The sequence below is a fragment of the Canis lupus genome, chromosome 19, assembly GCF_048164855.1.
Source record: "Canis lupus baileyi chromosome 19, mCanLup2.hap1, whole genome shotgun sequence".
Classification (NCBI taxonomy): Eukaryota; Metazoa; Chordata; class Mammalia; order Carnivora; family Canidae; genus Canis; species Canis lupus.
Genome location: NC_132856.1, coordinates 47,358,953 through 47,371,022, shown reverse-complemented (window position 1 = coordinate 47,371,022; position 12,070 = coordinate 47,358,953). Strand labels below are relative to the sequence as shown.

Below are 12,070 nucleotides of genomic sequence, written 5' to 3'. Positions count from 1 at the left end.
GGCATGGGGATCTACAGGATTGTCTTTTGCTGTCACCCTGGCTGCAGGATGGCACCTCTTCCCGTCAACCTGAGATCTGAATCCTTTTCTTGATGTTAATGTCTCCCACCACCCCAGGACCAGGTGGGTGGGCATCTGGAGGGTGGACGGGTAAGGCCTGGGGGTGAGGGCTACAGCCCTGCCACCCCCACCCCAGCTGTTTACCAGGTTCTGAGCTGTTCTGGAGTGTGTATTGGGGTTGGGGGGATACCACCGGGGGAAGGGTAGCCACTGCCTCCACACCGAAGAGCAGCATGGGGCACTCTGTCCGGAGCCACAGGGGCATCAACTGTGGGAGTAAGCAGGTTCCCCCAAGGCAGAGGCAGGTGGGGGCTGTTCCTGGCTTCCCCATGGGGCCCATATGCATCTGGTCTAGGGAAAAACCAACCAGGGGGCATGCAGCCCCAGGACACACGCGAGGAGCCTGGGGAAGTGTTAGGAGAGCGAAGCATACCCATGTCAAGAGCCTGGTTGATGATGTACGAATTTTCCAAGAGGTTACTTCCAGGGGAGGCTGGGTAAGGGGTACCTGGGATCCTCTCTGTCCTGGCAGCATTTCTTACAAATGCATGGGAGTCTGCGATTAGGTTGGGGTGCAGGTGTTCGAAACGTTCCTCCCCACCCAGCTCTGAAAGGCTGAGCTGGAGACCAGGGAACAGAGGTGTTGGGGGCCTGACAGGAGCAGGGGCTCCAGCCCTCAGTGCTGCCCCCCCAGAGGCCAAAGTCTGGCTGTGACTCTGGAAATGAGCTTTTATTATAGGAGCGGCCTCCGCAGGGAGCGGGCCCAGGGCCCAGGAACTGTCCCTTGTAGGCTGGTGGGGGTGAGCGGCGCGGGAAAGTGGCCGGCGCTGCACACTGGGGACCCACTGGCTGGAGGTCAGAGACGAGCAGCACCGGCTGCAATAAATACCACCGTGAAGGGGAGAAGACAGGCCGCACGGGAGCAAAGAGAGGCAGGCATCCCCTGAGGGTTACAAAGAGGAATGTGGGAGGGTCCCCCAACGAAGGCAGGCCTGGGTGCAGAGCTGGGGCTCCCTCCCAGGATGCTGGAAGAGGGCAGTTCCCCGTGTGGGGTCCCGGGAGCTCAGGGGCTCAGGGGGTGATACCCTGGGGTGGGTATCGACCTAGTCCTGGAGGCAGGAAGCTGAAGGCGCCTCTGTCAGAGCCCGCGGCTCTCCAAGGGCCTGGCACTGTCAGGACCAAACATTCAGGGACCCCTGCGGTGAGATGGGGAGGGGTGTGTGTGGGGACTGTGACCATTATGGGACAATTTGAGGTCTAGGTCCAGGGGCTCAGCAGCCAGGTGCCCCAAAGGGGGCCAGACCTTTGCATTTTGGAGAAAGGCAGCCTATTTCACTTGGAAGTTGCTGACAGAGGCCTTTGGCCGCAGGTCCTTCCCAGGAATTCCACCCCTGCCCCCGGAGCAGGAGCTGCTCTGGCCCGAGGAGGGGTGCAGCCAGTCCCAGGTGCAGGTGGGGAGGTGGGGGGATCGAGGCCGACCCCCTGGTTGAGGGAAGGCTGGGAGGAGGCCTGTCATCCATCGAGGCAGGTCTCTGCGTTCCGTGTATCAGGTTCATTTGGAGGCTGGAGTCACCTGGAGTGGGGTCCGCCCGCCCACCAGAGGGGCAAGGGAGCTCTCCCCTCAGTGGCCCCCTTCCGGGGGGGCAGGCAGGGACAGGACGCAGCCAGATCAAGTCCTCTTGCTTGGAGCATTAGGAAGAGAAGCCACTCTGACTGGAGAGAGAAAAGAGAAAGACACCGTGGGCTGCCAGGCCTTCCGGGGGCCAGCGTGCCCTCAGCTGGAGCTGCCTCCACGTCATGGGGCAGGTGCATGTCCCCTGAAGAGGACCCTCAGGACCCTGCCCACTGCCACCGAGGCACGGCGATGGGACAGGTTGTTCACTTCTGGTACACACAACAACGCGGATGGGAGGCAAGTGAGAAAAGCCAGTCTCCAAAGGACTCCCGTTTCCACAGCATTCCCCAACGACACTCGGGGAGGGGCCGGGTGGGCGTGGCTGTAAAGGGACAGCCGGTCTGTATCTTGACCAAGGCGGTGACGGCACAAAGCCACCCGTAGGGGAGAACTGCAGAGTCAGTTGTGACAGTGGTGAAAAATGAACAACCAACTGAAAAGGGATATATATGGTGATCCCCGGAGTGGAATCGAAATGGAATCCTAAAAAAAATATTCAATAGAGACAAAAGGAGCCACGGAGGACAAAACAGAACAAATACTGAAACCAGAGCCATTAGCCCAGCTCTACCAATAATTATATTAAGCGCACACGGACTAAGAGCCCTAGTGCCTGGTGTGGAGGATGTGGCCCTGAGCCTCCGGGACTTTGGTGGGCACTCGTGGAAGCATTCCCACTGGGTGTGCCAAAACCCTGCCTTTGCCACGGACATGTGTCGGGGAGACCCGCCAAGGCAGGCAGGACCTAGGGGGACACAGTCTGAGGCCTGACAGTACAGCAAGCCCCAGGAGCTGGCACGTACCTGAGCTGATAAACTCAACCCGTTGCTTAAACCTCTTGAGTTTGCTGTAACTTAGAAAAGTTCGCCTCCTCCAGGAAGTCTGCCCGGCAGCCATTTCCCAGCCTCACCCCACAGGGCTCTCTGGTCTCCCACCCACTTCCCCTTCCCTTCCCTGGAGTGACAAAGATTCTCTGATCAAAAGCCACTCAGGGGGATCCCTGGGTGGCTCAGTGGTTTCGCGCCTGCCTTTGGCCCAGGGCGCGGTCCTGGAGTCCCGGGATCGAGTCCTGCGTCGGGCTCCCTGCATGGAGCCTGCTTCTCCCTCTCCCTCTGCCTGTGTCTCTGCCTCTCTCTCTATCTCTCTCTATGTCTATCATAAATAAATAAAAATAAATTTAAAAAAAAGCCACTCAGGCTCCTCTTTTTCGACTAGGTCTCCACTTCTGGGCTTTGGGGTTCATTCATCTCAGCACTGTCCAATTACAGCAAGACCCCTGCTACGTCGGCTTAGGCTGGAATGCCTCACTCCATACCTAGTCACCCTCCATATCCAGTCAGCTCCCTCCTCCCCACCAGCCCTGGGGCATTGTCTGACACCCTGGCCTGCCTTTTGGGGGGGGATGCTGTTAGGTGGGGTCAGTCAGAACTCTCCCTTCATCCCTGATGTTTCCGGTCAGTAATTCTTCGTTCATGGACCCCACGCTGGTCCTTGACTATAAATCTCCATTCTTTCTTGTACCATTCAAACTGGGTCCTGGCTTCCTCTCCACTGTAAGGCCCCACCGCATGGTCCTGCTATTGGTCTCCAGTGCCCCTTCCCTTGAACAAAGTCTTCCTTGCCATCTTAACAAGCATCGTGAATAATTTCTTTAACAGGGTCCCAGGGCAGCCCATAGACAGGTCTGTCCTGGGGTCGCGTCCTTGGGAAGGCTCAGCCTCACTGCGCTCCTACAGGCTGTTCTCTGATGTGTGTTGGACAGACAGTGGGGGATGGGGTCAGGAGAGAAGAGATCCCTGCAGGGGGCCACCTGCCTAGGCCCTGGGAGACTGGAGCCTGCAGCCCCCTGGCCACTGTGTCCTTGGTAAGGACTCAGCTTGGGTCTGACCTCTGGGACCCCAGCTCTCCCTGGATACAGGTAGTGCATCTCCCTATCCTCTTCATCACCACCTCCTCCTCCCCCTCCTCCCCATCACCTTGTCTCTCTCCTACCTAGTTCCTGGAAACCTGCAGGCTGACCCATCTATTGGTCACTCCCACTTCCTGTCAGGTGCAGGGCCAGTAGGGGGAGGGAATTGAGGGGCTTGGCTCTCACCTGTCCTCTGCCTCCCCCTCCAAGTCCATCACCTCATGGCCATGGCTGGCTGCCAGGTGCCCAGAGTCCGGGGGCACTGGGTCATAGTCGTAACTGTATGACGCAGAGGCCGGTGTCAGCTGCTCTGGAAGGAAGGGGGGCTCAGTCGGTAGGAGGGCACTGGAGGGGGACCATCTGGATGGCAGATAGCCCAGAGAGACCATAAAGAGGAGATCTATGGCCCAGAGCAACAGGCAGGAGGTGAGAGATTACAAGGGTGGGGGAAGGGGACACAGAGCTCAGAGATGTGTAGTCCCAGAAAAGCACAAACTTGGGGTGGGGATGGGGAGAGACTCAAGCAAGACTGAGGAGATGCAGAAACCCTGATGCAAGGAACCAGAGATGGAGAGGACACAAGGCCTAAGGAACAGAGCGTGACAGTCCTGAGTCCAAAGACAGAGAGTCAGAGATGAGAGATGCAGGGGCCACTTCTGTTAGGATCAGGGAGAGACAGGGAATGGAGGACTGCGACAGTCAGGGAGTGGGGGAAGAGGAGGGGAGAGGAGAGGAGGGGAGACGGAGTGACACTAGACAGGAGGGAGAAGGTGACAGGGAAGAGAAGGTGATGGGAGGAGGAGGTGGTGGGAGGTGGAGGATGAAGGTGATGGGAGGAGGTGATGGGGCAGAGGAGGTGGGGATGGGGAGGAGGAGGGGGTGATGGAGAGGAGGAGGATGTGATAAAGAGAGGGGTGCATTATTTGTATCCAGGGAGAGCTGGGGTCCCAGACCCAGCTGGGTCCTCACCGAGGGCACAGTGGCCAGGGGGTGCAGGCTCCAATCTCGCGCGGCCTAGGCAGGCGGCTTCCTGCAGGTGGCAGGCGCTGGTGTAGACGACACCGTTGGAGCCGCACACCGGGTCCCCGCGGGCGCTACAGTCCCGGGCGCAGCCACAGCGCAAAATCTTCGCCCCCTCCTCTGGGGCGGCCGCAGGACCTCGCTCGCCCGGGGACCACCCTGGGGGCGAGGTGAAGTCGGCAGGGTCTCCGGAACCCCAATCCCCACCTGGCCCGCGCTTCCCACCAGGCCTGGAGTGGAGGAAAGTCCCTGGGGCGGGACTACTACCTTCGACAGGGTGGCGACTGGTGTTCGACAGTTACTGGGAGTCCCTGAGCCCTGACCTGCTGGAATTTCATGCAAGTATTTGCCCAGTACTTGCAAAAACAACTGAAGCTATCAACCAAAGCAATCTAAACCTATTTCAAGTATGTTTGAAAAATAAAAAGGTTTTGAAGGATCCCCACAGCCCCACCCAGCCCTTTGCTGCGGCCACCCTCGGAGCTCATGGCCAGGGCCCTGCAGTCCCTACACCTCTGGTTTGTGGACGAAGGAAGGGGCACCACGGGTTCTGCTCTGGGCGCCCGCACCCCGCTCGGCCCCGCCCTCTCCCCATCTCACTTTCACGCCTCTAGGCCCCGCCCCCACAAGCCCGCCCCCAGCCCCTCGGCCCCGCCCCTCTCGCTCGGCCCCGCCCCACTTCGGTGCCCGCCCCCAGCCCCTCGGCCCCGCCCCTCTCGCTCGGCCCCGCCCCTTCTGTACCCGCCCACAGCCCCTCGGCCCCGCTCCTTCGGTGCCCGCCCACAGACCCTCGGCCCCGCCCCCTTCGGTGCCCGCCCACAGACCCTCGGCCCCGCCCCCTTCTGTACCCGCCCACAGACCCTCGGCCCCGCCCCACTTCGGTGCCCGCCCCCAGCCCCTCGGCCCCGCCCCTCTCGCTCGGCCCCGCCCCTTCTGTACCCGCCCACAGCCCCTCGGCCCCGCTCCTTCGGTGCCCGCCCACAGACCCTCGGCCCCGCCCCCTTCGGTGCCCGCCCACAGACCCTCGGCCCCGCCCCCTTCTGTACCCGCCCACAGACCCTCGCCCCGCTCCTTCGGTGCCCGCCCACAGACCCTCGGCCCCGCCCCCTTCGGTGCCCGCCCACAGACCCTCGGCCCCGCCCCCTTCTGTACCCGCCCACAGACCCTCGGCCCCGCCCCACTTCGGTGCCCGCCCCCAGCCCCTCGGCCCCGCCCCTCTCGCTCGGCCCCGCCCCTTCTGTACCCGCCCACAGCCCCTCGGCCCCGCTCCTTCGGTGCCCGCCCACAGACCCTCGGCCCCGCCCCCTTCGGTGCCCGCCCACAGACCCTCGGCCCCGCCCCCTTCTGTACCCGCCCACAGACCCTCGCCCCGCTCCTTCGGTGCCCGCCCCCAGCCCCTCGGCCCCGCCCCTCTCGCTCGGCCCCGCCCCTTCTGTACCCGCCCACAGCCCCTCGGCCCCGCTCCTTCGGTGCCCGCCCACAGACCCTCGGCCCCGCCCCCTTCGGTGCCCGCCCACAGACCCTCGGCCCCGCCCCCTTCTGTACCCGCCCACAGACCCTCGCCCCGCTCCTTCGGTGCCCGCCCACAGACCCTCGGCCCCGCCCCCTTCGGTGCCCGCCCACAGACCCTCGGCCCCGCCCCCTTCTGTACCCGCCCACAGACCCTCGGCCCCGCCCCCTTCGGTGCCCGCCCACAGACCCTCGGCCCCGCCCCCTTCTGTACCCGCCCACAGACCCTCGGCCCCGCCCCCTTCGGTGCCCGCCCACAGACCCTCGGCCCCGCCCCCTTCGGTGCCCGCCCACAGACCCTCGGCCCCGCCCCCTTCTGTACCCGCCCACAGACCCTCGGCCCCGCCCCCTTCGGTGCCCGCCCACAGACCCTCGGCCCCGCCCCCTTCGGTGCCCGCCCACAGACCCTCGGCCCCGCCCCCTTCGGTGCCCGCCCACAGACCCTCGGCCCCGCCCCCTTCGGTGCCCGCCCACAGACCCTCGGCCCCGCCCCCTTCGGTGCCCGCCCACAGACCCTCGGCCCCGCCCCCTTCGGTGCCCGCCCACAGACCCTCGGCCCCGCCCCCTCTCGCTCGGCCCCGCCCCCTTCGGTGCCCGCCCACAGCCCCTCGGCCCTGTCCCCAGAATGAGCCAGCTTGTCCTCCTTCCTTTACCCAGCTGTCCTCTGCCTGGAGACCCCGCTCCCCCGCTCGCACCTGAGCTCCCGAAGGGCGGTCGCGGTGGCTGGGGGTAGGGGAGGCAGCAGCCCGCGCACTCACCGGGGCCCTGAGCCGGGGCGCGCTCCACCTCGTTGCACGCGGGCCCAGCGCACAGCTCCCGGGCAAGCGGACTGCGCGAGCTGACGTTATAGAACCGCGTGGCTTCGAACGCTGCGGGACGAGGCAGGGGAGGAGTGACCAACTGATGGGGTGACAAGGTGAGGAACTGAGCTGAGGGTGCGGGTGGGCGCGGGCCTACCAGGCTCGTAGTAGTCGTACACAGAGACGGGCAGCGCAGACGTCCTGCCCACAACATGCTCACGCAGCGCGCGGAACCGCACGCAGGTCAGGCACCGGCTGGGGATCTGTGGGGTTAGCAGACGGGCTCAGGCCTGGCTGGGGCCACTAGGTTCAGGGATGAGCGACAGCCCCTACTATGCCTCAAAGCATGTGCCCAGAACTGGCTGATTTTCAGGATACCCAGGAGGCGTGAAAAACAGAAACTTGATTCCACTTAGTTGTGTGGGTCCTTCCAGTCTACGTGTTAGAACACCTGGTCTTTCACTCCTCACTCCCACCCTCCCCTCCCCCAGCCCCTGGCAACCACAAGCCTGCTCTGTGTGTCTCTATGGATTCACCTGTTCTGGACTTTTCATATACATGGGATTATGCGCTAGGAAGCCTTTGTGTCTGGTGTTCAGGTTCACCCACACATCAGTGCTACATACACTCCTTTTTATACCTGAATACTATTCCATCCCCTCCCAATTTTTTCCACCCAGGTGAGCTGGCTGGGGCACAAAGCTACCAGCTGTACCGGCTCTGCCTGGATTTATTGTCTCTGTTTCTTTTTCACCATATGAGATGGTTGCAGGAACCACACTGGGCCATGACAGCTCCGCCCTCACCAACACGGCTGCTGCAGAAGCCTCCACCCCTGCGCCCAGTCCCACCCCAGTGACAGTAGTACCTCATCAAAGTAGAAGAGGACTCTGCGTCCAGCCACCTCGTACCTCTTCAGCGTGAAATGCTTGTCAAAGAGCAGCTGGCGAGGAAGCCAGAGGTCAGGGTCCATCCACCCAGCACCTCTGTCCCCAGCGCTTGCTTCCTCCCCAGTCTCTGTGGGGCCGACACTGGTCAGGGGGAGGTGGGCCAGGTTCTGAAGGAAGCCAAGGCCCCAGAGGCCGGCGGCTTGGCTGTGGCCCTCCAGCAAGTCCCCACGGGTCAGTGCTACCCAGGCCCTGCCAGCCCACCCAGCACCCGGGACAGGGTATGCGAGGCTGGTTACAGCTACCCTGAGCTCCCACCTTCCCTCCCTTTCCCTTCCTGTAGCCTCCCTCCATCTGGCCCTAGCCCTAGGCTAGGCCTCCCTGTGACATCCGAGGTGCCCAGCTGAGCCCTGCCACCTGCTTTTACCTCACCTGCAACATTCAACTGCCATCAGCCTGGGACTTCATAGTTTTGGAAACATAAACCCACGGCCTCTGTACTGGTCTTTCTTACCCTGGTGCTCTGCGCCACCTCCCTGGTCACCTCCACCCTCCAGGACTGGCCTGCCTTTCCTGCTTTATTCTCCCCACACTGCAGACCTTCTCCTGCCTTGGGCAAGACCACACCCACCACATGGGACGGGTCTCTCTTGAGTTTGGGGGTAGTGACAAGTTTCTGGAGAACCAGGGCTGAGGGTACCCTCTGGCACCCCACCTTGTCCCTAAAGCACATCCATGTTTGCTGACTCCCTCCTCCCCCACCTGCCCCCCAGCAGGTGACCAGCCCCAAGGCATCAACTTTGCCGAATAAAAAAAATAAATTATAAAGAGCAGGGAATTTGCAACCCGGACAGGGCAGTCCGCTGGAGACCCCACCTGGCTCCTGCCTGCCGGCGCCACCTCACCTGCTCCAGGCTCTCGATGTCCACCCGGAAGCCAGAGAGCAGAGGCACCTCCAGGACGGCCATATTGGAGGACCCTGCATGCAGCCACCTTTCAACGAGAGGAGAGACAGGCCCTCGAGCTCAAGCCCTGTGGTGGAATTCATGGCCCCCTGTGACATGCACAGTCCCAGCAGCTGAAGTCCTGGGGGAGCCCACCCCGGGTCTGGCTGGGTGGCCCCTCTGTACACACACAGCTGGCCGGGTCATCGGTCGGCCTATTTCACAGCTGAGACTCTAAGACCAGAAAGAGAAGGCTTGGCCGAGGGTTCTGGGCCTGACCCAGGTCTACTGACTCTGGGTCGTGCTTGCCCCAAACCCCATGCTATGTCCCCAGCACAGGAAGCAGCTCCATGGGGGCCACGGGAGCCCAAGTGACTGGGCATCTCTAGCCAGCCCTAGTTTCCCCTTCTATGACATGAGGTAGGCATGACTGGCCTCTGGGGCCTGCTACATGACAGGCCCTCCCAGTGCCAGGTGCTGGTGACAAAGGAGGGTGGCTGACATTCACAGAGGAGCCTGCAGACTGTGGGCCTGAGGGCCTGTGGTGGCCACAGCTCCTGGGGAGGCTTCCGGTGGGGCTGTGGCCTGAGCAAGCCCATATCTGGATGGCACATCCTGATTCTTTCTGACACAGCTGAAAGCGGAACAGATGTCTCCAGCAGGCCTGATGGGGCCAGAGAGTTGGGGCCAGCCAGGCTGCTTCCTGCTGCCCCTACCCCAGTTGATGGCAGGTTGAGGGTCCCGGTAGAGGAGGGTGGCCCAGGCAGCTCCAATGGGCTTGGGAGGCCATGACAACCATCCACCTTTGGGCTCCCAAATCATCACCATGGCAATAAGCATCCTCTGCGGGCAGCTGCCTGTGCCCCCCTGGGGACCCTCTGTGGCCTGGTCCCAGGGTCACTGTCAAAGAACCAAGAGGCCTGGATCTGGTGCATCAGGCAGGGACCACACCACCTGGGCCACCTGCCTCACCAGCCACTGGGGTCTCTGCTGCATCCATCTGGAAGCTTCCATCTCCCTCCTCATTTCAAAAACCATCTGCAGTGTAAGTGCCTGACAGCAAGCATCTGATTGCAAAAGCATCCATTTCAAGGATATCCATCTTGGATAAACAGATTGCCAGCTGTGTGACATGGCTACAGAGAAACAGCTAGACAAGGAGCCAGGCGCCCCCACACATGGGAGTTCCCCTTTTAGGAAACCCTGGGTAACCAAGATAACCGACCTGCTTTTCCCTTCCTGCTCCCTAATTCCTGCTCTTATCTTTTTAAATGTGCCAATAAGAATGGACTGGCGAAACCCTAGGCCCCCACCCTCTGGCCCAGTAAAAGGCAAAGCCCCACACACCTCCAGACTTTCTACCTGTGACCTCGCTGTGTGGCCCCGGGCATGCCCGGTAACCTCCAGGGCCAGTGAGTAACACGAACCTTGTTCTTCAAAGTTCCCTGACGGTTGCTGCCGAGATATCTTGCGACCATAACAAGAAGCACAAGGGCCGGAGCAGCCACAGCCTCGGGAAGTGCAGTAGAGGTCTCAGGAGTGCCCCGGGCATCCCGGCCGGGTCGCATCACAATCCAGAGGCTCAGACTGGCGCCAAACACCATCCCTGAGCACCTGCCCAACGTCCTGTCCTGGTCCTGAGAGGCCGTCCTCCTTGGATGTGGCCCTCCTCGGCCAGCAGGGAGGTGGCCTTACCTGGTGCACACCTCCAGGGTGACCTGGTACTCCTGCTGATGCTGGTCGGCCGCTGGGTCATCGTCATCAGCGGAGGCGGCGGGACCCGGGGTCCGCCGCTGCTTGGCCTCGGGCTCCTGGAGGCTCACGGACAGCTGGAAGGCCGGTTTGGCCACCGGGTCTGGCACATGGTAGGTGACATCGATCTGGGGGGTGTGGGAGGGCCGAGGCTTAAGGAACCTGGGGTTGGGGCAGGGGCGAGGCAGCGGCTCGGCTAGAACGATGACAAAAGTGACGTCAACGACGGACGTGGGGACTACCATTACATTATTCAACCCTGCAGCCGCCCAAGCGAGTGTAGGTACGACTGTCACCCCCTTTGCATGCAGGTCAGGCCCAGGCCCCTCTGCCTCCAGGCCACTCCCACCGATCCACCGTGTTGTCTGGGCTCCCGTTTTACACCTGGGGAAGCTGAGGCTTCCAGGGTCTCCAGAGACTTGCCCTCTGACCAGAAGACGAGCCTGCCCCGGCCCTGAGTGCGGCTAAAGCCGGGGCTGGGTGACCAAGGGGCTGCAGGGAGGGCCAGGCTGAGTCCAGACAGCAGCAGGGAGAAGAAACAGGAGGCACTGGGCTGACTCCGGGGGTGGGCGAGGGCGTCTGCTTTTGGTCAGAGACCACTGGATTGAGGGTCAAACATTTTCTTGGGAGGGGGGTGCCCATACCCGAGAGGAGGCACAGCCACGTGCCCTGGGCAGGCTGGGCTGCATTATGGGGTCAGAGAGTCTGCCCCAGGGGCTCTCTCAGCCTGGCCCCCCGCTGAGCTGGGAGCCTCCAGCCTGCCCCTCGGGGCATTCCCAGGTTCCAGAAGCCCCAATGAGCTCCTGACGGCCCTACAGCCCCACCTGCATCAGGCAGCAGCCTTCACCCTTGGCGCTCACGAACAGCCCCGTGGGGAGGCTGGGGATCTGAGAGAGAGAAGACACCATGATGCCCTCTGCAGATGCACAAGGGTGGGTGGGCAGCAGGGAGGGTCCCCCAGCCCCTGGTCCAGGAATACACACCGCCGCTGTCTGCAGAACCTTCTGGTTGGCCCTGTGCAATTCGAAAGTCTCCTGGTAGTCCAAGTTGGTGGAAGCCAGGGAGACAGTGAGGTTGATGCTGCCAGCATAGGACAGGATGGCATACTCTGCCAAGGCCTGCAGAGCCACGCACGTGTCCTGGGGACAGGTGACGGGGTGCTGTCAGCCCCAGGGACGGGTCAGCCGCCAGTCTCCGTGCCCCCATCTTAGGAGGCCTGGCCCCAGTGGGAGGGCACCATGGACCCTCTCTGAAGGCCAGAGACCCATGGGGCTGGAATGGAGAGCCAATCTGGTACAGACATCCATGGATTGGGGGCCCCGGCAACAAGCAGTCACCTCCACAGAGGCAGACGCTGGGTCCTTGTCCCAGAGCCAGATGCATCTGTCCCTCAGGCTTCCCTTGGGTCCCATATCGCCAAGGGGCTGCCCCAGGAGGGGAAGCATGCAGTGGCTTCCTGGCAAGCTCTGAGCCCTGAGCCTGGGCCTCAGTGACCCCACTGGGACCTGAGCCCC

The 12,070-nt window shown here is 62.5% G+C and overlaps 1 protein-coding gene and 1 long non-coding RNA gene across 12 annotated transcripts in view; one reads left to right on the top strand and one right to left on the bottom strand.

Annotated features, from left to right (window-relative positions):
- Positions 1-771: 771 nt before the first annotated feature.
- Positions 772-12,070, bottom strand: part of CPAMD8 (C3 and PZP like alpha-2-macroglobulin domain containing 8) — a 77,263-nt gene continuing 65,964 nt past the window's right edge. For 5 of the 9 annotated variants that reach the window (XM_072786846.1, XM_072786850.1, XM_072786848.1 and 2 more), the window contains 10 exons: positions 11,540-11,695; positions 11,381-11,443; positions 10,500-10,684; positions 8,766-8,853; positions 7,842-7,916; positions 7,131-7,236; positions 6,932-7,042; positions 4,614-4,823; positions 3,831-3,954; positions 772-1,773 (listed from right to left, as the gene is read on the bottom strand). In XM_072786846.1, coding sequence (XP_072642947.1) covers positions 1,752-1,773; positions 3,831-3,954; positions 4,614-4,823; positions 6,932-7,042; positions 7,131-7,236; positions 7,842-7,916; positions 8,766-8,853; positions 10,500-10,684; positions 11,381-11,443; positions 11,540-11,695 — 1,140 coding nt within the window. In that variant the 3' untranslated portion in view covers positions 772-1,751. Of the gene's footprint in view, positions 1,774-3,830; positions 3,955-4,613; positions 4,824-6,931; positions 7,043-7,130; positions 7,237-7,841; positions 7,917-8,765; positions 8,854-10,490; positions 10,753-11,380; positions 11,444-11,539; positions 11,696-12,070 lie in introns of those variants that run through there. The other 4 variants (XR_012012186.1, XM_072786849.1, XR_012012188.1 and 1 more) reach the window with 4 other exon arrangements.
- Positions 6,936-8,360, top strand: LOC140610602 (uncharacterized). Of its 3 annotated transcripts, none has more exons than XR_012012191.1 (3): positions 6,936-7,089; positions 7,746-7,934; positions 8,204-8,360. It is a non-coding gene; the product is annotated as an uncharacterized lncRNA (long non-coding RNA). The 3 variants fall into 3 exon arrangements; XR_012012190.1 differs by having other exon boundaries at positions 6,940-7,089; positions 7,736-7,934; XR_012012192.1 differs by having other exon boundaries at positions 7,077-7,216; positions 7,736-7,934.